Genomic DNA, 25500 nt, shown 5'->3' on the forward strand with positions numbered 1-25500 from the left:
ATCATTGTTTTCAGTTGCAAATGTCGTCTCTGAGCTTGGTCTCTGCTTCTTTACCGTTAAACTATAAGCCAACTTATGCTGTCTTTATTTTTAAGACATCTTGGGAAGAAGTTGTAATGTCTTTGAGTTTGCGAGCGGAAAACCAGCTCTTATGTTGGCAAAATATTAAAATTACAACCACACAAAGCTTCATGAAAGTGGACCTTTGAAATTTATCTGGGACGATAACTATAAGACATAGGATTCCTCTAAGAGACTACTCTTTAAGCCCTGGGCAAACTGCACCGGCCAGCATTGCTGGCGAATTCTTGCTCGACTGACCACAAGACAAAGGAAATGTCAGAAAGTCCATTTCTTATTTTGACAATTCCTTTATGCTATAGTCAGTCAAGCGAAAATTCACCAGCAATGCTGGCAGGTGCTGGCGCAGTTTGCACGGGGCTTTATGTGGTTCAGCATAGGCAATGGACAGGTCCCCGCTCTTCTTTTGGAATTTGTGATATGAGAATAAGTCTTTTCAAAAAATGGGGGATAGTCCAATTTCTAGTTCCACTATGACCGCTGGACTTACAGACTAAGGACGCATAAATACAGTGTAAGCCTCGACTTGAGGCAAATTTCATGCGCATACCAGCGAGAATCCTCTGGAACTTGGAATAAAACAATGCAGAAACCTGTGAATACTTCATGATCTCGCTGGTATTTGCAATCGATTCAATTGAAACCGAGGCTTGCACTGTATTTATGCGTCCTCTGTGCCTATGACCAGCAGGCACAGTGGAACTCGAAACTGGACTATTTGCAAATAACAGTTGTTTTTGGTGTGTATTAGAGATTCGCAAATATCAGCACAAGAAGCATCTTCAACAACAAAATTGATGTTCCAATAAAAGTTCCAAACCTTACAAATGTCATCGAATTTTGTGTCAAGCTTTCCCGTCCCACTTTAAGGCCGTCTTAACCGCCCCTAATCAGCCCAAACTCCTAGCCTCCTCCGCAAACAAATCTACTCTTTAATGGCCTTTATTCTGTTTCGGGATACCTGTGTCTGTGATTTTAGGACGCAGGAGACTGGTACCTCCTGCTTCATTTTCCTCCTCTATTCGCCACAGGAACCCCGCATTAAAAAAAACGCTTTTTCTTTCCGTGAGAGAGATACCTGTGGAGGAGGCTAAGAAAATCCGTGTAAATCGATTACTGTTCAATGTTACTTTGAGTGAGGTTTGCAGCAAGGGTGTCAATCACTTGATCAAGTAACCCATCCTCCAAAACGCACGACTTGGAAAGCTCCAGGACCACATTCTCAAGCCTAACGATCTCCGGCTTGCTTACAGACGCCAAAGGTTTAACGCACTGTAGCCATGTCAACAGTGGAGGAATTTGAGCAACAGAAAGCATAGCTTTGGTGCAAATATCCCGAATGAGTGCGACACAAGGTGCGAAATAGGGATCTGATGAGGTAACACAAGGGATTTCTCGCACTATCAAGGCCACAGCGAACTGTAATGTTTTATTACGGAAAGTGTTCTCATCACCGACGTGTAGGAGATATGCACAGAACCTTAGAAATGTGGCTGTCAACTTTTCAGTCTTTACCTTAAATAGCAGAGAGTCTAAAAGCAAGCCATTCCATTGGTTGTTGACGAATGGTGTAGGGTTACTGACGCGTGACGTCATCGCCTCCATGCAGCTGACGGCTGCTAGTTGGACGGCCTCGCTCTCGTGCGCGATTCCATTTTGTAGGTAGACAAAAATGAGCCGTCGGTCCTGGTCAGAGAATGATATGATAGGTTGGCACGCCATCGGTTCGCCATCATCCTCTCCAAAAGCTACACATGTGACCTTCTCCTGCGCCCGAAACAGCGATTCCCACAACAAAATGCAAGCAACTTTCAATAGAAAACTCTTCCCAGTGTTTATCATTTCTATAAAATTCTCCTTATTAAGAGTCAGACGCTGATTGGTCGTTATCTTTGAAAGGCATTGTGACGTCACAAGGTTTTTAACCAATAGGATCAACGTGGCCATTAGCTTGATCTGTGAATGGCTGCAGCTGGTGATGTTGAGTGACGTGAGGCAGGTCAGGCCTTGCTGTAGCCATTCCATCAGTCGTTTACTGTTCAAGAGGATAGCTGCGACTTCAGTATCGCCAACAGTCTGGAGTAGCAGAAGGTTGAAATAGTTCACCCCTTTCAAGGAGATTTCCGGTGGTTTCTCCCTCTTGTCGGTCACTATATTCATCACGTGGTGAAGAAGCTTCACATCTGGGTTAATCCCAGTTGAGGTCAGCGACAGGATCTCGAGTGTGGCTACCAGAAGATGATCCGGCATGGACTGCCCATGATAGGATAAAAACAACTTGCGGAAACACTCGTTCATCTCAGATACATATGCGCCAGGAAGATCAGAACCATGGCGAAGCGCGAGGTGCACGATGTGCACTATCATACAGGACGTCTCGGAGTCACTTGAAAATAGAACGGCAAGCAAACACGTGAATGCTACCCTACTACTTCTCATGAAACCCCAATCGATCTCAATTTTTGTCTGACTGGAAACTTCTCTTGCGATCCACAGCTCTAATGCGCACTGCCCGAATGCTTTTCCTAAGTTATCGATGCTGAAGACCCACTTGAGAAAAAACTCATCATGGGAGTAAATATTTAGGAACTCGTCCTTTTTGAGGGCAAGTACATAAGACTCCAGAATTGTTTCTGACGTGGTGAGAGATGGGCGAGCTTTATGCAAAAACGAACAACGCGCAAACAGCCATAGAAGATTTTTCAATATTGGGCGCGGCAGTAAACTGAGGTTGCGGTGCAACGTGATAAAAGTATCTAATGCTGAGAGCATAGCTTTCTCTGGGAGTAAGGGATCCCCGTGGAGCAGCGACAGCTTTAAAAGATCAATACAAACACACTGTACAGTCATCAGATTCTTATCGGCTATCGTGCTTGCATCTTGGGATGAAGAGCATTGAGATAGGTAGATTACGACTTCATCCCCGCAGCTAGGGAGTGTGCTTAGCCTTTCATAAAACAGATCCGAGGTGGCCTCGTTGCTATCCTCGCTAAGACTTCTGGTGAAATACTTCAGGAACATCACCAGGACTTTGAAAAGATCCGCATTGCTGTTTCCACGGCAGAAGCGCCCATTCAATGACATACAAAGCCTCACGAAAGACGCATCGGCAAGCTTTTGAGCGAAACGCTGCATCACAGAATGTTTGTCAGAGAGAACATTGGTGAGTATCTTGAAAAAGGTTTTGAAGACGTCGGGGCTGGTGACGACCTCAAAGTTGACCATGACCGCGGGGATGACGACCTCGTCGATTACTCGGGACAGGAGAACCTTTAGTTCGTGTGACGAAGCTTCCTTGTCTTCTTTGGAGGAGCTAGGTGTGGATATAGCAGCAAGGAGGGCCTCCTCTCGTGATGGTCCACGAGCACTGTGCTCTTCGGCAAAGTTTAGGCCTCGCCTTAGCGCCTTCAACAAAACGCACAGGAGATCTTGTGCAAGGTCTGGAAAATAAAAACGTATTGCAAGCGCAATATGATCGGGCGTGTATGGTGAATATCAACGTTCATTGAAGTATTAGGGAGAGAGACGTATCAAGGTGGATGGGTGGAAGGGGGAGGGGGTTCGGGCTTGTTGTGCCTGGCCAACATATAGGGTCGACCAAAAAGGTGTTAGAGTGGGGGAGAAGGGAGGGCATGAAAGATTTTTGGGTTTTGAGGGCCGCTGCCCTGTACCTGACTAAAAACATCAGGGGTCTGTAGAGGTGAAACCATATGACATTGCTTTAAAGACTTGAAAGCATACTTAGTGATGTTAAAGGGAAATGTGTGGTAGTGCATGGTTGTGGTATGATAGGAGAACGTTCTTCTAGACGTGAGTAGCCCTACTTGAGCCCCCCAACATGACACCTGGCCTAAGCTTGAATTAATCCAAAAGACCCTTTCCTCGTGGATTAGCATCAGACACATTACCCCAGGGACAAAGATGCTGGACCCTCCACTCAATATGTGTATGGAGTACCCCATACTCTCCCTCCTCCTCCTCAAAAGGATTTTGCCAACCTACGCAGACCTGTTTATTTCAACAATTTCAACCACGCATTTTATCTTTCTAGCTTATTGTTTCTCACTTTTATTTGTCTTCAGTGGACCTCTCAGTAAAGTGGGGCAGTTCTCCCCCTCCCCCCCACACACACACCTTTGCGGTTACAGGCCTGCTGCACAGTAAACAAGAGTCTATGATAATATCTGAATTATTATTTTTTAGTATGTAAAAAGGTAATAGGCCTCCTTTCACCCCCATTATGAATTTAATGCATACCTGATTTCATGCTTTTGAAAAAGGCTATTGACTTTGCTGAGAATCTCTTTAGCACTGAAGCAACAGCCAGCAGTAAGCATGTCACCCTTGATAATGGGACAGACTGAGGGACATGTTCAATCCGTAGAAGGGTCTTTAAGAGATGGGCTGCCTCATGGAGGACCTTATACTCCATGGCCTTGAAACTCTCTTCCACCACAACAAGGCACTGCTCAAATATAGTGCCATTGGTGAACAGAGGGACACTCCCTGGCTGCTTGGTGACAATGAGACCCAATACATGGAGACCTTGTCTGATGGTTTCTGGGTTCTTCAATTGTATTGATTTATTCAGTGCATGAATAAGAGAGGTTAGACCATACACCGAGTAGTTACTCTCATAGAAAGCTTGAGATTGACATAGCTCGGATAAACAACAAAAAACTGATCCTATCACTGTATCACTTTTACTGTCAAGAGCTTCAAATAAAAACTCTACTAATCCATTTGCAAGGAAGGAGGAAAGCAGTAATTCTTTGCTGGAGTGTGTTGCAAGAATAGTTTGAAGGCATTGGATGCCTCCTACTTGTATGCCTTCGTTGCTGTGCAAAATCACCTTCTTGAGAGCCTCAGATAATAAACTTGGGTGATTAGAATCTGTTATTGACAAAAGTGTTGATTTCTCGGTACAATAAAACCTTAGCACAGCTAATGCATTAATCTGTTGATGAAGGGCTTTAGAATCTCTGAGAACCTCACAAGTATTTACAAGCATAAGTTCTCTATCACAAGCTCTAATACTTGCAAATATTTCACCCTGCTTGCAAATCCCGAGATAAATATACAGCAAAGCAGTCCTGACGTCCTCTACCGGGAAGGAACCATTTTGAAGACAGTAATGCCATAGTTTTTCCCTCTCAACTATTTCACCACTTAGAGGCGGTATAAGCTCTAGTAACTTGCCAAGCAATAAAAGCAAGGGATATGATGTTTTCGTGTTCTTTGAGTTTTCAACACTCTGTTCAATTTTTACTAAGATTCCTCTAGCTGTTTCTTCGACTTGCATCTTGTGTGTCAGCTGCGCGGTCGTCTCGATAGCTAGTTGAGCTAGTCCTTCGTTCTCGCTTTGCACCAAGCTGAATAAAATTTCACTCAAATGTGAAGCAACTCTGATATTTTCGCGGAGTATTTGCACTGCTGAAGCCTCCCTTGATAGTAAGCGAAGTATTTCTGCGAGGGATTTCTTCTTTCTGGTGTTCAAAGCTTGCTTGTCTTCGATAGTTTCTGTGAGACAGGCGAGGCAAACTTGTGGAAAATGTCCACTTCCCGCGAAAACCCATTTTGTATGATGACGACGATGATTTGTCGTGAAAAAACTGAGACAGCTTGATTGAGAATCCATAGAATATTCTTTTAGATATCCTGAACTGAGTAAAATCAACTTTCTCGATGGATGATTAATGGTACTTGCAGAGCTTTCAACGAGTAACATAAAATTCACAAAAACGGGATCCCTGTGGACATGCTTTGAAAAAAAAGAACATGTCGCGTTGTTTGTTGACAAGGAGAAGACTTTTACCCTTTTTTAAAGAACAAATATTGATTTTTTTTTAATTATCAATTAAATTTCTCTAATAAATTATCTATAGAAGAATGTTTTTTGTGCCCGCGACTATCAGCGGACAGGACAAAGCGCATGCTCCAAAAGTCTTACCCATGATGCATTGTGTGTGTGTTTGGAGGGAAAGTAAAAAAAAAAAAAAACGAACAACGGTCTAAAGACAGCTAATAAAGCTGTGATAAATTGCTACTTGCCTCTCAATACATCAAGTTTACAAGACTATTCGGAACTGTCAACGTAGACAGCACTACTTTTTTCTTAAAAGCGGCTGAAAAACCCATCGAGCCAGGTATATGTTGCAAGTAAGCTTAAATAATGGGAAAGTTCAAATTTAATAAGGGATAATAATGTTATTAAGCTTTCTATTTGTATAGTTTGTCTCAGTTTGCCGAAGATGGATCATTCCCACATATGTTGTACTTGTAGTGTAGAGTGTTTGTAGAAAGACAAATCGACCAGCCCTCCTTTGCTGTACGATTTTAAGTACAACAAATTTTAAAGTGAATTGCATATGGTCTATCCATAATCCAGCGATCACTCAAGAAACGATGGCCGAAAACGCCCCACAGAAGAGGTTGACTAGAGTGAGTATTATCTACTTATATTAATTATCATTATTTGAATGAACCAGGGCCGGGGTCCTAGAAACCAGGTTAATGTTAACCCAGGATTGAATACCCTTCAAATCCAATCAAATGTCAAGATAGCCGTATTTATCTGTGTGTTAGCGCTAACCTGCTTTCTAGGAACCGGTCCCAGAGCCCTTGTCTTATACCTCATCAAGAAAAAAAAGTATAAAAAATTTCCTGGTTGTCGAGATCCAAACAAGATTTCCTAGTTTTTGGTAAAAAAAAAAAGGCAGAACAGATAACAATGCATAGGCAGCATATGCCCAGGGGAGGGGATTTTGATATAATAACTAAATTCCTTAAACTCTAAATGGAGCTATAGCTGCACGATAGAACCCACTCAAAAATGACAAGCGGCTCAAGAATCAAAATCAATCAAAGCTTCAGCCATAAGTATAAATGCTTAAGGAAAAACACATTCAATAAAAAGGAGCTCAACTTATCCAAGTTTCAAGTTTGATTTATCTATGAGTAAAAATGACTGAAAATTAGGTCCAAGAAAACCCAAATTTCTTTTAGCAGGATTGTACTGTATTTCTCTGTTTCTTTCCAATTTTATGTGAGGGGATCCTCTTCCCATTTCCCCGAGCTTACTGTGTATTGCCCTACAGGTGGAAAAGGCCAGACTAGAGGCGTTGGCTGCATTTGGTAATCATGACTTTGATTCTATGACTGTGAAGAAGACAGACTTTCATACAAAGCTCAAGGCCACCATGCCCAAAGACAGTGGAAGTGGTAACAGAAGACCTCTGACCAGGTATGCTAAAAATAAACTGATGTATGATGATAAGTCTGATATGATAGAGCCCCATAGCCTGAACCCTCAAGGGGAAATAAAAAAGAGTTTGAGTAAGCTGGGAGTCTAAGTATGTATCTGTTGAGTAAAAAATGAGAAATTAAACAAAAAATATTTTAAAAGAGAAAATTTAGTCTCTAGGGAACTTGAGGTCAGTCATCAAGTTATTGAGGTCCTCATGTAACATAAAATGTGATATTTTTAAAAAGTAATCCTTCATGTAAGGACTAGGCATCCAAATTGGCCTCTCACCCCTGTGGCCCAGGTTTGAATCCTGGCTCAAACTGGGGATATTTTCCGGGTTCCTGCCTTGATTCAAATTTGTGTCACAAGTGGGTTCAAGTTGTTCTCACATGTTTCCGGTCTTCTTGAATCTAAACTGGAGGTCCTGTGTTTACACTACACTAACCTAAACCGAAGGGAAGTAAAAAAAAAAAACACTGGGGACGCAATAAACCCTCTGGCAGAGACCACCCTCAGTGACAGTACTTACAGTGCTTACCAACAATACACTCAAGGGGGTACATGATTTGGAGCCTAGCTCTGTTGTTCCTTCCACACCAGTATAACTGGTGGAGATTGAATTAATAAAAATACAGCTTTTCAGGTAAAGTTTATGTAGGGTACCAATCAGTTTTTGTTCTCGCTTCTTCTGATTGGTTCAGCACAGAAAATTACCAATAAGATAAAGCAGAATGCCATTTCTTAAAAAAATTACAATCTTCCATATGTTCTACCTGTATGTTTAGTTCAAAAAAGATGCTATGTGGGAAGCTATAATGAAGCTTTTTGCTGCAGTCAATGGGATTTTGCACAGTTTTTCCACACAGATGATTACTTAAATATGATATGTTCTGGTATATATAAAGTGCATTATAAACCTGTATTCCGATGACATAATTTAATTTAAAAAATGACCTCTGACGAAACATCATTTTCTGAGTAGACAAGGACACTCCCAGTCCAGGGCTTTCATTAACTTTCAGAGTAGGGGGTGGAAGTTATTTTATCTTTTTAGTTAAAAAAAAAATAAAGTCTACTTTTTAAAAAGTAGCCGGCACTTAGTGGAAAATAGCTGGTGCTTCTGCCGGCCGCTGGTGCCTAATGAAACCCCTGCAGTCCCTGAGCTATCACGGATCCTTTAGCTCTTATAAACCCACAAGATGGGCTCAAAATACATTCTTTGGACACTCATATGGCAAAATGAACCTAAACCCCTTCGATTTTACACACTTGTTGAAGGAGGTGATTTAATTTATAGCTGTCATGTTTTCCCACTGTAACCATCATTACTTACCTTTTCTCCCTAGGCTGCAACAGGCAAGAATAGAAGCTAACAAGGCCTTCAAGGGTGTGAAATTTGGGGATAAGCCAATACATGCTACCAAAAGACCCAGCTCAAAGTCACAGGAGAGCACCCAGTCTGTAACCCAGCCCAAGGTCAGAAGACTGGACAGAGCACAGAAGGAAGTGATCCAGTCATTTGAGGGTGTTTCACTTGGGAGCTTGGGGAAGAAGTTAAGCAGACTGGAGAATGAACAGTTAGAAAGAAGACAAGCACTACATGCAGAAGGTAGGAAGCCACCTGTGAACCGGGCCAAAGAAAGGCGAAGTTCAACTGCTCACCAAAAGAGGCGCTCTAGAAGAAGTTCCATCGCAATGAGCAAACAGAAACGCATGACCAGAGCTCAAAGAGCTCGAATGGAGGCTTTGCAGAGCTTTGGGGGGAAGGGTTTGGATCAGATTGCCAAAGTGGATAAAAGCATTGAGAATAGTGATTGCCATGGGGCTGAAGAAACCACCATTGGGGTACAAGAGGAGTCTGTCAGAGTAGTAAACAGCACAGTTATTGGCCAGGCATCTGAAGGCAATACTGATAAACCTTTTATCAACATCAGCTCTATCAGTCCCATAAAGGAAAGTGAAAGGATCCTCAGCAGAGAAGTAAGTAACAATGACAGCAGCCTCAGACAGACGCAAGGGCATGAAACAGACACAGAAGATGATGGCTTTGCTCAAGCACCTGGCCATATTGGAGCACAACAAGAGACAGCCATTACCCATGCTAGACCAATACATAGAACAGATGACTCCAATGCTGCAATACAGGAGTTTGATCACCCCAATACTGGTCCAACAACAGAACCCTTTAAAAGCCAGGAAATCTGCTCTGATACTAACAACCAAGATGATCTCCAAAGTAGACAATGCCAAGATTGCCAAGATGCCAAGAGACTGACTCGCGTGCAGAAAGCAAAGCTTGAAGCACTTGCAAGCTTTGCAGGAAAGCCTTTGCATGACATCTGCAAGTCCTCTTCAAGGATTGTTGCCAAGTATCTGAAACCCAAAAAAGATCAAGCTACAAACACTCAGACTACTGAACTATGCAGCACTGAAGCGCAAACAGATAGAATGATGAGCAAAGAGGCAAATACTGGTGAAATGCCACTGTCCAAAGGGCCGGTGACACTAACTGTTAATCCTGCTGATAAAAACAAAGGAGTTGGTACCCAGATCACACCTGCTACCCTCCTTGCCAAGAGAAATGCGGAGTTCACTGTTGACTCCTCTCTACCTGATGATAGCGAAGAAGTTGGGGCGATCCGGATTTCACCAGCCACAAGCTTTGCCGATGGTGATTTGGATGTCACTGTTGATATGACAGCTAGCACAAAACATAGAGGGGCGAAGGCTAACGGGAATGCAGCAAAAGTCTACTCCTTGTTGGGCCAAAACAGCTTTCATGATCACATCACCCTTCTGGAAACCAGTCGGCGAGTGGTTGAGACAGCAATGCAGCTAGAAACCCCTGAGGGTTCCCCAGTAGTGAAGTGATAAAATATTTGCCACAAAAGGTCTTATAAGCCTGAGGGGGGGGGGATGACAGCTTAATAGCGAAAATATTAAAGGGCAGTCCATATAAGATTATATCATACACCAATATTATCTAGGTAAAGGAAGGTTCATTCGATATAAATTACATCAATACTATCTACTAGTTAAAGGACGGTTCATTCGATATAAATTACATCAATACTATCTACTAGTTAAAGGACGGTTCATTCGATATAAATGTTATAGTTATACATAACGACTGACAAGCCTTTTTGGTATTACCTAAAACAATGTTTTTCTCTTGCAGGATATTTAATAATGCTAAACATCCCCTAGATAGAGTTTATGGGATTTGGTCTATTCATAATGCTAGAAAAAATCCCCTATGTAAGATATATATGGTTCAGTCTATTCATAATGCTAAAAATCCCCTAAGATATGATACGGTTCATTCTATTCATAATGCTAAAAAATCCCCTAAGATATGATATGGTTCATTCTATTCATAATCCTAAAAATCCCCAAAGATATGTAGTGTTCAGTCTATTCATAATTCTAAAAATCCCCTAAGATATGATATGGTTCATTCTATTCATAATGCTAAAAATCCCCTAAGATATGATATGGTTCGTTCTATTCATAATGCTAAAAAATCCCCTAAGATATGTAGTGTTCAGTCTATTCATAATTCTAAAAATCCCCTAAGATATGATATGGTTCAGTCTATTAATAATGCTAAAAATCCCCTAAGATATGTAGTGTTCAGTCTATTCATAATTCTTAAAAGCAACTGCAATATCTATAGCCGTACCCATGGGCAGATATACTGACTGGATTCAACCATCAAGTTAGGGTGGAGCTACGCCTTCCATGGTGAAAATGCCATCATGCCCATTGGCGCGCGCCTAATATGCAGGAAACACGATGAGTCCAAAGTCCTGATGCATTTGTAACTACAAGGGGTATGGCATTGTCCATAGAAATATTGATTTTCTCGCCAACATTTTAGGCACCGAGTCTTTTGGCAAGAAACCATCACAGATAATTTAGGTGGCTCCCTTCGACTATTGCTTTACGCAGATCTTGATGAACCTCACGATCGGCGTCGCTGAGTACTCCTGTTGGTGCAACGACAAAAATGTGCTAGAATGGTTTTCCTATTTCTTATAGGCAGTATAAATATTTACTCGTTTAGACGAATATTTCGTGCATTATTGTTACCCAGCACAGGAGTTTATTTTCTTGTATTTTTAAATAAATCTCTTAGAGTGGTTTTCAAAATCCCGTGCAACAAAATGTAGTTGATTAAGTGTAATAGTCAAGCCAGGACAAAAAAGAACAATAACATAAAGTGTATTAGTACTAAATAGTACTAAACTAAATAGTATTTCACGGCTTTTTGAAAAGCATTCTAAAACAGAATTCATAGATAAGCCACTTTGGGCTTCAAAACTTTTAATAAATGAAACCATTTAAGTTAATGGTTTATGAAATTCTCTGCAGGCACAAGCCCAAAAAGCAGTCTTCTCTGATATAGACGCTTAGTGTGTGGATACGACTAATGTCCTTCCGATCTGTCCCCCCATTGCATTGATGTATAAGTCTTACCTTTCGGCTGCAGCATGTCAAAGGCCATTATACCACTGAACAAGCTGCGGATCGCGGGCTCCAAATGAAGCAAGTCTAGGACTTGGGCCAAGCTTATTGCCTCGTGCATTACGGCTTGCCATTGTGCAAAGCTATGAAGCCTGTCGACATTAAACTGGATTTCATTGACACGACGCGGAGAACGGGTTTTACCATCTTCGGCAATGCGGCGAAGCCTCAAATGAGTGAAGAGAATTGCATTCAGTTCATCGTTACTAATTGGTGGGTCAGCATTGAGAAGCCAGAAGCGCGTTGCGGCAGCAAACAGCAAGAACTCATATTCTATTGACCTCATAAAAGAAGTGTTGGACTCCAATAATTCCATCATGATTTCCATTCTCTGATCCAGTGATAACGTAGGGATAGTGCTAAGAGATGGAAGGTCGAAACCATTTCTTGCTTTGATTGTATGTTCTTGTATTTTATAGGTTTCACCGTCCCTTATATATTCGTTGATTTTCTCTCCTTGTCCCAAGACAATCGCGTAGATGGCCTGACGTAGCGTGAACGTACAATAATTGGCTGATTTCTGTTGTATGTTCTGGACCTGTATCTGTAGTAGTGCTACGTTGGTCATTAAGTTTGAGATATAGTAACTAGGAAATGAGCCATTTCGATGGTTTTCCAGCACCCAAGTAGGTACCGGTAAAACACTTGCATTATTATTACCATTAGCCCCAACATCTGACGTGGAAGCACCACCAGCCCCCACAACTGACGAGGAACCACCACCAGCCCCCACAACTGACGAGGAACCACCACCAGCCCCCACAACTGACGAGGAAGCACCACCAGCCCCCACAACTGACGAGGAACCACCACCAGCCCCCACAACTGATGAGGAAGCACCATCAGACGGATCGTCAACACTTTTATTACCTGTAACAGCTGATGCGTTGCTGTCGGTGAGAAAGTCGAGAAGAGGTGATCGTGGAGGTATGCGGTAGCTATCTATCGACATGTACAGGGCTTTCTTCAAGTCTTCTTTGTCCTTTTCCCTTGCAAGACTAACAACAGCTCTTGTAGCCTCTTCGACACTACTGAACTTACGAAGAAACTGGGCAGTGTACTCGATCCTTTTCAGGCCACGTGGCATGCTGTTTTCGATTTCGCTTTGGATAGACGTAAGCATGGAAGGGCTGACATAGTCGCTTCCAATAATCGAGGCTAATAGGGGAAGCAAGTCTGGCTTCAAACCGAGATGCATAAGAAACGCTTCTCTGTGGTAAATCGTTGCCTCGATTCGTTCTTTGCGTGAATGTCGCCAAATGAGATAGTCGAAAGGAATAAATCCAGCTTGGATATCGAAGATGAAAAAGTCATTGTCGCTGCTTGTTACCGGGCACTTGTAGCAATTAGCCAAAGAGGCGATTTCTTGGTCTGCCTCACTGTCAGAACAAATAAGATATATAAACGTTGGGAAGTGATTAATTGACGAGAGAAACAAAAACATGTAACGCCAGACACTTCTCAGAAAGCATTTGATGTTTCACATGTAACACCAGACACTACTCAGAATGCCTTTGATGTTTCACAATTAACACCAGACACTTCTCAGAAAGCCTTTGATGTTTCACATGTTACACCGTGGACTTATCAGGAAGCCTTTGATTTCTCACATGTAACACCAGACACTTCTTAGAAAGCCTTTGGTGTTTCACATGTAACGTCAGAGACTTCTTAGAAAGGCTTTAATGTTTCCCATGTAACGTCAGACACTTCTAAGTGTCTGACATTAGCCCTGCCTTTCACTGACCCCACATCAGACAGGGCTAATGTCATAATAGACCTGATCCTCGCCGAAGTTATCAAAGGAGTTCTATAATATTCTTATTGCCCGTTGATGTGGAAGGTTTTATCTTCAATACGGCAGGCAAATCTAGCAGAAAAAGCGAAAAAAGCTCTTTTCGCACTAAAAAAGGGTATTCTCTCTAAGCATTATAACATCACGCCAAACCTACAGCAAGACTTATTTGATCGCTTAATTAAACCAATCTCTTCTATGGGTCCGCAATCTGGGGAACAGAATCTCTAAAATTAATTGAAGCAGTTCAGCTGAAAGTCTGCAAATGGATTCTTAAAGTACATAGCAAAACAACTAACTTGGCGGTTCTATCGGTGTTGGGGCGCTACCCTCTAGAAACAGGATTAAAATAGGGTCCTTCGTTACTTCAAGAACGTATCACAAAGTGACTCCTCCAGGCTAATACGCCAAGCTTTCAGAGTATCTGAAGACATGGCTTGTAAAGGAGAAGATTGCTTTGCCTGCTAGGTTCCTGGACGACACAGGGTATAGCTTGGATTAAAGAAATATCTATGACCAGACAGGTGCAGGTCCATTATTTCGAACTTGATCACATCTCTTTTGATTGTTTATATAATCAAAAGGTTTGCGGGAACCGAATGCATCTATGCCAAACCTAGGAATGGCACTTCCCTTCTGCGACTACAGTCTTTATTTTTTTATAGGAACCAGGGGTGGATCCAGACTGATTCCAGTGAATCACTCAAAATCCCCCAGATAAATGTTTTTTTTTTTTGTAGATTTGAATTTTAAAATTCAAATCTACAAAATCTAAAACGTTAAAAAAAAAATAAACATCCATCTGTTGTCTGTTATTTAAACACTATTAGACCTGCTTCCTGGGTTGTTTCGCTGTTATTCTTTTAGCGCTTAGACAGCATCTCCGGCCCCCCCCACGGGAAATATTGTTCCTGATGGTCAGTGATAAATCTAGTTTGGTGGAGGGGACCCATTTAGAAATTTTGCGCGTGTATACAAATTATGCGCGTGTTCTGGAACCACTCAAGCTCTTCACCGATTGGCTACGGCCCACGCGGAACTACTCAAGCTCTGTTTTGAATGGTTGCCATAACGTGTGAATCACTTTGGAATCAGTTGACAATAAAATCCCGATGCTACCCCTGAGAAAGTAGGCCTTTGCTTGCTTTAGCGTGTGATTTCTTGTACACATCATAGACTAACAACTAATATCCGTGTAGAATCTCTAGATAAATATTTTCTAATGCGCCTGACATTGTACATGTGAAAAAATGAGGCTTGCAATACGCCTGGAATTCGACTGTCCTGCCACTATCGATATGTAGCCAAACTGCCTTTTACTGACAATCCCAGATATGTAGCCAAACTGCCTTTCACTGACAATCCCAGATATGTAGCCAAACTGCCTTTCACTGACAATCCCAGATATGTAGCCAAACTGCCTTTCACTGGCAATCCCAGATATGTAGCAAAACTGCCTTTCACTGACAATCCCAGATATGTAGCCAAACTGCCTTTCACTGACAATCCCAGATATGTAGTCAAACTGCCTTTCACTGGCAATCCCAGATATGTAGTCAAACTGCCTTTCACTGGCAATCCCAGATATGTAGCCAAACTGCCTTTCACTGGCAATCCCAGATATGTAGCCAAACTGCCTTTCACTGGCAATCCCAGATATGTAGCCAAACTGCCTTTCACTGACAATCCCAGATATGTAGCCAAACTGCCTTTCACTGGCAATCCCAGATGTGTAGCCAAACTGCCTTTCACTGACAATCCCAGATATGTAGCCAAACTGCCTTTCACTGGCAATCCCAGATATGTAGCCAAACTGCCTTTCACTGACAATCCCAGATATGTAGCCAAACTGCCTTTCACTGGCAATCCCAGATTAGGATATAGGTTTTTTCGCTTACTAAAAACACCACAGGTAGCCCAGGCTCACGGCAAGTGTAGGTTTATTACAGAGTTTATTATATTTTTTTTCACACCTAACTAGCGAAACTAGTTTACTTCCATCGTTGATCTACTTAAATTCGGCCATTTTACAGAGTTTGTAATATTTTTTTCAGGCCTTTCTAGCGAAACTACCGAAATTTTATTATTTCCGGTATTTTTTTCTCTTTACTTCTCTAATATCTTAATGATTACGTCATATTAATCACATGATCACAAACATTGTAATTAGCATATAGCACATGTATGATTAGGAAATCACACAGGAATCACACAGATCTACAATAAACACGTACCGTCTTCACTCATGGCTTTCTGATAGTAGAACCACGATAAGGTCACAACATTTGGCGACGAGGAATAGGAATTCTCAGCAAAGCAGAAGAGTAGAAGAATGACAAATGATACGGCAGATACGAGTTCGGGCGTAGCGCGGCGACCAACCCGAACAACATCACCGTAGTAAACCGACAACTGAGTATCAAACCCTTCCACATCAACACCGACACCAATGACACGGCAATCCGATGGGATAAGTGGAAGAAGGACATCGAAAGATAGTTTCGCTTCTTTGGAATAACAAAACGAGAAACAAAGAAAGACAGCCTGATAATCTACGGCGGCCCGCAGATCGCCGACCTTGAAGACTCACTCCCTGAGCTAACTGAACAAGCCGGGGACAATGCCTACACAGGACTTTTAAGGAGGCAGGATAAGAATTTCTCCCAAGGAAGAACAAAGACTACGCCAGATTCCAGTTCGGAAACCTTATCCAAGCCGACAAAGAGAGCATGGCGCAATATTACACAATGATCCGCAGAAATGCGGATTCACAGACGAAAACGAGGCGATTCGAGATCATTTAATCAAGACTATGAGAAGTAGACTATAAGAAAGAACTTAACTCTGACACAAATACTAGACGAAGCAGCGATAGATGAAGAATCAAGCGCGCAAGCGGCAGCCATCGAAAGGAAGCTTAAGGAGGAGTCGGAATCTCAAAGGGTGAAACAAATCACAAAGCGACACACGCGCGACCAACACCACAATTAATGCGACCGATGCGGAGCGAAACACAGCACAGGCAATTGCAGAGCCTATGGAGCAGAATGCCATAAATGCGGGAAAAGAAATCACTACGCTCGAATGTGTAGGAGCGGCGCAAATACAAAAGACGAAACAACCTCAGAACGGCAAGACCAACTCGGGAAACATCAATCAAGGAACTTCGGAAGCCGAAACAAAGGAAAAGGACGCCGACAGATTCGACACGTGGAGCGAGAAAGCGACACCGAATCAAGCAAAACAGAGCGACGAAGATATCAACCGTATACTCAAACATGTGAATATCCGCAAGACAAGCACAGTTCCATCCTCGACGAAAGCGAACAAATACAGGATTTGGATAAACGGAGTCAAAACAACCGTCGAACCGGACACCGAAGCTGATGCGAACGTCATGGACGAACAACATCTAAAACCACTTCAAAACGCCCAACCGGAAGTGCAGCTAATGAAAACAACGCTGAAACTCAAAACGCTTACAGAGGACCTTCCCGTAATCGGTGAAATCAACGTGACCATAGCCAATGAGACCCGAAGTACCGTAGCAAGGATCGCGATTATCGGCGGAACCATCGACTCGCTACCAATACTAGGCAGAGAGACACTCGAAGAACTTGGGATGGTGAAATTCGATGCAACCGGACGCCTGAAGCAACCCAGCAAACACATACACAAGGTACAGACCGGAAACGAGCAGCGGGATCAAATAGTCAACAATTACACACAGCTCTTTTCGGGGATCGGAAAAGCACGACGAGACGGGAAAGATATCGAAATTCACCTACCCATGCAAGACGACGCACAGCCTGTCATCCAGAAACCGAGACGAGTTCCATACCACCTGATAGAGCCACTAAAGAAAAGGATGAAAGAGTTCGTCGATAACGACATCATGGAGCCTGTCCCGGAACACGAATCGATAACATGGTGTTCACCATTAGTGGTCCAACCAAAAGCGAAGAAGCCAGGAGACATCAGAGTGAGCCTGGATCTCCGAGTGCTCAACAAATCAATGCAGCGCACACGACAAGTCCAAGCACCAATTACCGAGGACTTTATCGCAACATTCAAGGACTGTCGAATGTTTAGCAAACTAGACATGAATCGCGGATACCACCAGTTTGCACTAGACGAGGAATCGCGAAATCTGATGACATTCTCCACCCCAGAAGGAAACTATCGATACAGACGGCTAGCGTTCGGCGGCGTTAACAGCCAAGACCTATTCGACGCGGAAATGAACCGTATTCTTTCGGGACTCCAGCGAGTGCTGAACAATCGGGATGATATTCTTATTGGTGGACTAAACGAAGACGACCACAACAAGAACGTCGAGGCAGTATTAAAGCGACTGGAAGCGCACAACTTAACACTGAGGAGAGAGAAATGCGATTTCGGCAAGACAAGCATCGAGTTCCACGGACATCTCTTCACATCAGAGGGGCTTAAACTCAGTCCAAACAAGGTAAAAGCAGTACGAGAGTGCGCACCACCGCAGTCTAAAGAGGAACTTGTATCATTTCTTCAAATGATGGCATACCTGTCTCGCTACATCACCAACTTCTCAAGTCGATGCGAACCTCTGTGGAGACTGACACACAAAGACGCAAGGTTTGAATGGAACGACGAGCAGCAAAAGGCGTTCGAAGACCTGAAGAGAGCGATAACTACTGCACCAGTCCTGATTCCTTACAAACCTGAACGGCAAACGCTGATTATCTGCGACGGCAGCCCAACTGGACTAGGAGGCGGTTTATTTCAGGAGAATGACAAAGGATACCAACCTGTGCACTTCGTGAGCAGAACGCTGACACAGAGAAACGCTATTCACAAATCTAGAGGCGCTTGCAGCAGAATCTACTACCACAAGCCTTAACATGTACCTCCTAGGATCACCACACTTCCAACTGGCGACAGATCACAAGCCATTACTACCGCTGTTGAACAATCCAAGAGCGAAGTTACCGCCACGTATAGAGAGGATTGTGATGAAAATGCAAAACCTCGATTTCACAGCAATCTACATCGCAGGGAAATCCAATATGACGGATTATCTATCAAGACATGCGATTCCAGACAAAAAGCAATCGGACAGCGAGCACTACATCAAAGCAATAATAGAGACCAACCACGCAGTTGTCATGGAAACCATACAGACAGCAACAAGAAAAGACCGAGTACTGCAGAAGTTACAGACAGCACTTCACACGGGACAATGGGACAAAAACGACCCTGACCTAGCACCGTACTATGATCTACGACAGAGATCTACACAAGCGACGACGTAGTGTTAAGACTGGACAAGATAATTCCACCTGAATCCATGAGGGACAATATAATCACAATCTTCCACAAGCAAGGACACTTAGGCATCACAAAGACAAAGGAGCTACTAAGGCGGAAATACTGGTTCCCAAGAATGAACAAGCGGATTGAGGACATCGTTAGCACATGCTTCAGCTGCCAGGTATCAACAAACACACATCACACCGAGCCAGCTAAAATGACAAGCTTACCAGAAAGACCATGGGAAACGGTGGAGGCAGACTTTTGTGGACCATTTCCAAACAAAGAATATGTACTAGTGGTCACAGACCAGTATTCACGATACCTGGAAGTAGAGTTTATCACATCAGCACTTAAACCATCCCGGGATAAATGGTCTTGAAGATATGCATCCAACCAAGGTGTTGGCAACTATTCTTAAGCCAAATAATAGCACAGGTTCTTTGACAAATTTCAAATCGAACAAGGAAAGAAAAGCACCCCTCTCAATAAAACGCTCAAAATACAACACAAGGGAGAGAGATCAGCAAACACAGCTCGAGAAACAAATAGATACCTTTATTCTGATCCTCCAGGTTCATTTCCATAGCCTCAAAACACAATGTCCACTCCTTGAAGGCTTGTAAAACCATGAAGATGCCTTTACGGATTAAAAGCATTCTAGGAGATCCAGGGAAAGTCTTTTCACCTCGAAGCCAAACAAATCAATTCCAGCTCATACAGACCCAGAATAGCAGTGTAAACAATTTTGGAATCAATCTGGTTTCAGAAAAGACAGCATTTAGGAGAGCTGTGGTGTGGTGGTCATTAGAAAATTATTTTCTCATCCAGACAAAGCCAAACCAGAAAAAATCATCATGAATCCACCTTTGCTTGTAAATATCCATAAGCAAAGCACTCAATTATGCCCCAAAAGACTTCATGATGTCCTGAGACACTCTCCTATTATGCTCATAGCATGCTCATGCAATTCAAGCAACCATCAACTTGTTCGCCCCATGACAGGTAATCCGGAATCCGGAATCCATGAAAAAATGAGATATGGGATCCGGAATCCATGAAAAAAATGAGATATGGAATCCGGAATCCATGAAAAAATGAGATATGGAATCCGGAATCCATGAAAAAATGAGATATGGAATCCGGAATCCATGCTGCTGGGATCCGGAATCCACGAGAAAAAACCCACATGGAATCCGGAATACAGAACCCTATTGGAGAACCTGTCATGGGGCGAACTTGTGCTGGCTTCAGCACAACAACGAGGGATTAAAGTGGGGACCGCAAAGCACTGTTGGAAAGCTTGGATACCGCTGACTAGGTGCAGCTGTGTTTGACTTTGACGGGCTGTATAAAACTCAGAATAGGGAGGGAGGTATCGGTTTTCAGTCTGTTTTTTGTAAATTCAGCTCAAAAATAGCCAGGAGTCAATGGGTTAAATTCGGCCGTTTTAGAATCTGTACTATGTATTTCCTGTTGCATCAACTTTTCAGTCAATTATTATTTCATAATTAATTTGTTATCAATAAGTTATTAATTACTAATCAATCTTAATTTAAATAATGTTTAATCTTTGTTATACATGAAATCTGGTACAAGAGCGAATACTAGCTTAGATTCACCGACTACCGACAAAGATCGATAATTCTTATCGAATACCGACAAATTATGGAAATTTTAACTGACTACCGACATGCAGACCCCCCAATCCAGACTGTTTCGAAATCCAGACTCGCACGGGAAAGTAAACCTCGCAGAATCATATAACACATATTTATCTTTCTAACCATGCCTTTTAATCGGCTACCCGTCCCCATTTTGCCGTTTGAGAGAGGATCTTTCTTTTGAGTTTGAAAAAATTCGTGATAGCGATTCTCGATGGGCCGTTCGAGGATAAAAAGACAATACACGCCATGACAAATTCTACCAGCTGGGATGGGGAGCATATATATACAGAATGCGACACGGGACAAATTTGCAGCGGCTAAAACAGCTTAGAATGATATACAATGGCGGGATTGAGCAGCAGCAACGTCAAACTATTGTTTCATTTTCAAATCAGAATATTTATTTCAACGTATTTTTCGCTCATACAAAGTCTGTAATAAACCTACACTCGCCGTGACCCTGGGCTGACCTGTGAAAACACAACAACAAAATACAAAACAACCTTACCAGTCTGACACCACAAACTTGACTTTCAAGTCCCTCATCACTTGGATAAATGTTGGGTAGGCCATCGTTGGAAGCAAAAAAGCTGAACGACTTCCAGGATTTCTCGCAGATTTTGCAGCCGTCTGAATTCTTTTCTTCAAGTTATTTTCTATCTTTTTCTCCATTTTCCTGAGGGAAGGATCCGTCGCCCCGTCCATAACGACATATGGTTCAACCTTTCTCTTGCGTAAAGCATCGAAGAACCGCTCCACGGCGATGGCATAGACATCATACTCCCCTCCACAGCTGCTGTTAGTGTTCGAGGTGATGTACAGATTATTCATTATGTTATTCCCATCTATTACGATTTTCATGTCCCTAAGTGACTGAACAACTTCAAATGCTTCATCGACACCATCTAGGAACGTTCTCAGTCCTTTAATTCCCATGTTTGCAACGAGATACTTTTAAGTACATATAACAATACTATTTATCCACGAGTTCATCGCATCGCTGCATTTCTTGAAACTAATATGACGTTAGTGCCACGTGGCAAGTAACACCACAGGTAGCCCAGGCAATGGTTGCTTGTCGTAGATCGGAATTCGGCTGTTCTGAGATCGGTCGAGTAAAGCGTTTTTTTTTTGTGTGAAATGTTGTCAATAAAATTGCCTTAGAACTTAGAACATGCCTTGTTGTTGTCAAATTCACGTGTAATAAACGATTTGGGGGGGGGGTTTCTCAACGGAATTTATGACTTGTCTCTCCCTACTAAAGAAAGATACAAGGTTGGAGGCGCCATTTTCGGTAGCACGCAAATACCGTCGAAATTCGAGAGGAAAAAACAACAAACTAAATATTTTTATCTCGCAGACCTATGCCAGGGTACACTCACATTCGATATGTGGCAAAACATCCGAGCTAAACTATTTTCCCTGGCCGCTAGCCGTATTTTAAAACGAGAAAGTAGCCACAATTATTCTTGACCGATGCCGTTGGACAATTAGTTACGCTTGACCGCGCTGGGAAGGAAAGCAAACTATATTACCCTCCCCGCCAGGTGGGAAAATGTCGCGCTCGGCCGGTCTGGGAACTAGGGCAAACTATTTTACCCTCCCTACCCAAGAGAGCAAACTTCGCGCTCTGCCATTGTTAGGCCATCCAATCCGAACGCGAGTTGACCAAGACACTCCAGTGGAAAACCCGCGATGCTGTCAACGGCGCATTACTAACTGTAGTAGATACGGATTTCACACTTTTTCACGATCTCAAATTCAGTATTATCAGTTTGCGGAACAAGATTGTCCGGAATTCAACATAAACAGGTAAGTTTTAAGGTGACAGCATTTTTTATTTTTAAATCTGAAGTATAAACTTGGCCAAGACGAACAACAGAGAAGGCGAAGAGACGGACTCAGATTGCAATCCTTCGAATTTTGTTTGTAGGTAGCACACTCGAATCTTTTGAAGACTTTCTTCATAAATGGGAAGCGCGATGTGAGTCTCAAAATCGCTGTAGGATATCACTAGGTAAGTAATCTGTTATCGTTTATTTCAGTCTAATTTATTTGAGTTGCCCTACTGAGGAGCTAAATGTGTGAATTCAAAATGTGTGAATTGTTGTTTGAAAAATCTCCCGTTCTACAAAACGGTGCTATGCCAGCAGAGCTAAACAGGAAGGTTTTTATTTATTTCCAATAAAACAAAATCTCTATATGCCAGACCATTACAGTTATTATCATAACTTTTCCTAAAAAAAGTTCGCGCCGAAGTTGGCAACTTCTTCATTGCGAACCTACTTCAGCATGCTTTAAGTTCGAGAAATTACCAACATTTAATAATCTAGTTTTCACATCACGAAAAGGTTTTTAAGAGTATTGAATTAAAGTGGAAGTCATCTTGTGTTGGAAAACTTCACACCTGTGACCTAAACCGATGTGCGGTTCTAATATGAAATAGTACTCAAAGCGCAACACAAGTGAGAATCGGTAAAGCGCAAGAAAATCAAGCAGATGCGCTTCCTCTTGCGCTTGCATTCCAGTGAGAATCAGGAAATTACTTGCTCTGCGCAATTGCGCTTACCCCAAGTGAAAAACAACCTTTAGTCTATTCTCTCATTGCCCGGAATATGATATATGTGTCAAAGAAATATAAAAAAATAGAATGATTCTCTATTAAAAATACATAAATCATAATTATTATGAAATTTCACGGGAGGTGGTTGAATGCTTTTCTATACCATATATTTAACTGGGACATTATCCGACGGGTATTTAGCCTTCCTGATCACAGCTGTGTGCACCTTTGATGCTTGAGCAGCTTGTTTGATAGGTATAACTTAAACAGCAGGACAGCAGCAGCAGGTTAAATACCTGTCAGATAATGGATGTTTAATTTCTATAAATGAAACTGATCTAGTGATTTTTGTTGTATGAACATCAAAGCTAGCTAGAGTTATCTTGGCACTGTGCACGATTTCGTCTCTTATGTCTTTATTAGAATATAGAAACTATGATAAGAATGCAATGCACCTGGTGCTATTGCATTGTGATTCATTTAGCTATTTAGTAATTACTTGATTATACATTGTATTTCAGTTTACGTTCGTTTATCGTCTATCAAAATACTCCTATTGTAAAGATTGTCACGAAAACTGCGGAATACCGGAAGTCCTCTCCCAAGAAATACGAGACCAATTGTCATAATAATGCCGTGGCTATGCAATGTTTTATAGCGAGAAAAAAGTATAAAACTAATTTGGAAATCCAGAAATCATATTTTCGATATTTTAGATGTCTCTATCGACTCTCGGCATTTCAGTCGCATGAAAAAACATGACTTTTTAAAAATTGATGGGGATGATGGGCACTATGGGTGTGGTCAACAGCAATTTTTGCCCCTAAGAGATAGCAAATCGGGTGTTGTCAGAGGGGTTTTTAACCGGAAGAGATAGCAGAGTCGGAAAAACCATTAAACTTCCCCTAAGGAATAGCAGTATTTACACAATAAGAGAATAGCAGAATTGGGAATATCATGTAAGGAATAGTAGTTGGTTGGAACTACTATTCAGGTCGTTTCTCAGTACACTCCAGGGCGGCGACATGATCTCCTCTGCATTTGAATTTAGATGTTCCCACTCATTTACAAACTCGGCTGCTTGCCCTCCGTCTAAAAACTGTTTTTTTCTAAGGCCAGGGTACCCTTGCTCCCGAACATAATTAATCATCCTTTTCACACACTTTACGCCGAAGACTTCGTCAACGGCTCTTTTTACTACGACCTTTCTTGCAGGCGCTATGTTTTCCTTGTTTTCTTCTGTATAGTGCTCAATAATATCGTTTAATTGTGCAAAGCTCTTTTTGCTCTTCCCATAATTTAGCATGACCCTTCAATAGAAATATAGATATCAAAATGTGAATATAAATATTCAACATTGCACAGGTTCGCACCATGTAACTGAAATACGAGTTTGAAAAGAATCACTCTTACCATGTTTTCGCTCCAGTAAATTCCTTCACGACTTCAGCCTTTTTGGAAGTAGCGCTTAACCTTTCATCGTTTTCATTAGATCGTTTAAGGCCGCCAAGAGGATTAAAGTTAGACATTTTTTGATAATAGACAAGCTCAGGTATCGATCAGCTGGTGGGGTTTTCCCGCCCAACGGATGTTTTGGTCAATTTCGGCAGACCGCGAAGTTTGCTCTCTTGGGTAGGGAGGGTAAAATAGTTTGCCTTAGTTCCCAGACCGGCCGAGCGCGACATTTTCCCACCTGGCGGGGAGGGTAATATAGTTTGCTCTCCTTCCCAGCGCGGTCAAGCGTAACTAATTGTCCAACGGCATCGGTCAAGGATAATTGTGGCTACTTTCTCGTTATAAAATACGGCTAGCGGCCAGGGAAAATAGTTTAGCTCGGATGTTTTGCCACATATCGAATGTAAGTGTACCCTGGCATAGGTCTGCGAGATAAAAATATTTCGTTTGTTGTTTTTTCCTCTCGAATTTCGACGGTATTTGAGTGCTACCGAAAATGGCGCCTCCAACCTTGTATCTTTCTTTAGTAGGGAGAGAGAAGTCATAAATTCCGTTGAGAAAACCCCCCAAAATCGTTTATTACACGTGAATTTGACAACAACAAGGCATGTTCTAAGTTCTAAGGCAATTTTTTTGACAACATTTCACACAAAAAAACGCTTTACTCGACCGATCTCAGAACAGCCGAATTCCGATCTACGACAAGCAACCATTGCCTGGGCTACCTGTGGTAACACAAAGCAACGAAACGCTATCCGACGGAGTTTTAGACTAGCAAAGGTCGCATGAGTGATCCGCACAATTGGCATCAAGCTAGCCCCGGTCGCAGCTCTAGATCCCACATGGATCTAAGCTGTGGTTTAAAACACTTCGTTCG

The 25500-nt window shown here is 42.3% G+C and overlaps 3 protein-coding genes across 4 annotated transcripts; 1 reads left to right on the forward strand and 2 right to left on the reverse strand.

Annotated features, from left to right (window-relative positions):
- Positions 1-862: 862 nt before the first annotated feature.
- Positions 863-6062, reverse strand: LOC5516235 (meiosis inhibitor protein 1). The gene is made up of 2 exons (XM_001636231.3): positions 4339-6062; positions 863-3521 (listed from the first exon to the last, which is right to left on the reverse strand). The coding sequence occupies exons 1-2, from the start codon at positions 5807-5809 to the stop codon at positions 1195-1197; spliced, it is 3798 nt and encodes a 1265-aa protein (XP_001636281.2). The 5' UTR covers positions 5810-6062; the 3' UTR covers positions 863-1194.
- Positions 6063-6064: 2 nt separating this feature from the next.
- On the forward strand, positions 6065-11679 carry LOC5516173. The gene is made up of 4 exons (XM_001636274.3): positions 6065-6227; positions 6470-6522; positions 7179-7324; positions 8674-11679. Exons 2-4 carry the CDS (start codon positions 6487-6489, stop codon positions 10196-10198), a joined length of 1707 nt encoding a protein of 568 aa, XP_001636324.1. The 5' UTR covers positions 6065-6227; positions 6470-6486; the 3' UTR covers positions 10199-11679.
- LOC116620264 (protein asteroid homolog 1-like) lies at positions 10307-21728 on the reverse strand. Of its 2 annotated transcripts, none has more exons than XM_048731356.1 (3): positions 21114-21728; positions 11807-13233; positions 10307-11316 (listed from the first exon to the last, which is right to left on the reverse strand). In XM_048731356.1, the coding sequence occupies exons 1-3, from the start codon at positions 21539-21541 to the stop codon at positions 11234-11236; spliced, it is 1938 nt and encodes a 645-aa protein (XP_048587313.1). In that variant the 5' UTR covers positions 21542-21728; the 3' UTR covers positions 10307-11233. The 2 variants fall into 2 exon arrangements, with proteins under 2 accessions (XP_048587313.1, XP_048587314.1); XM_048731357.1 differs by lacking the exon at positions 21114-21728 and adding an exon at positions 18437-19395.
- Between the last annotated feature and the right edge of the window lie 3772 nt (positions 21729-25500).

Source organism: Nematostella vectensis, chromosome 8 (assembly GCF_932526225.1).
Source record: "Nematostella vectensis chromosome 8, jaNemVect1.1, whole genome shotgun sequence".
Classification (NCBI taxonomy): Eukaryota; Metazoa; Cnidaria; class Anthozoa; order Actiniaria; family Edwardsiidae; genus Nematostella; species Nematostella vectensis.

Coding starts and splice junctions, on each gene's coding strand:
- LOC5516235 (XM_001636231.3), bottom strand. CDS start 5,809: ATGTTACTCGTTGAAAGCTCTGCAAGTACCATTAATCATCCATCGAGA. Junction 3,522..4,338: donor TTTCAAAAGCATGAAATCAG/GTATGCATTAAA, acceptor TTTATTTTCCAG/ACCTTGCACAAGATCTCCTG.
- LOC116620264 (XM_048731356.1), bottom strand. CDS start 21,541: ATGGGAATTAAAGGACTGAGAACGTTCCTAGATGGTGTCGATGAAGCA. Junction 13,234..21,113: donor AAGTTTGTGGTGTCAGACTG/GTAAGGTTGTTT, acceptor TTGTTCTGACAG/TGAGGCAGACCAAGAAATCG. Junction 11,317..11,806: donor TGACATGCTGCAGCCGAAAG/GTAAGACTTATA, acceptor TTGCACCAACAG/GAGTACTCAGCGACGCCGAT.
- LOC5516173 (XM_001636274.3), top strand. CDS start 6,487: ATGGCCGAAAACGCCCCACAGAAGAGGTTGACTAGA. Junction 6,523..7,178: donor CACAGAAGAGGTTGACTAGA/GTGAGTATTATC, acceptor ATTGCCCTACAG/GTGGAAAAGGCCAGACTAGA. Junction 7,325..8,673: donor AACAGAAGACCTCTGACCAG/GTATGCTAAAAA, acceptor TTTTCTCCCTAG/GCTGCAACAGGCAAGAATAG.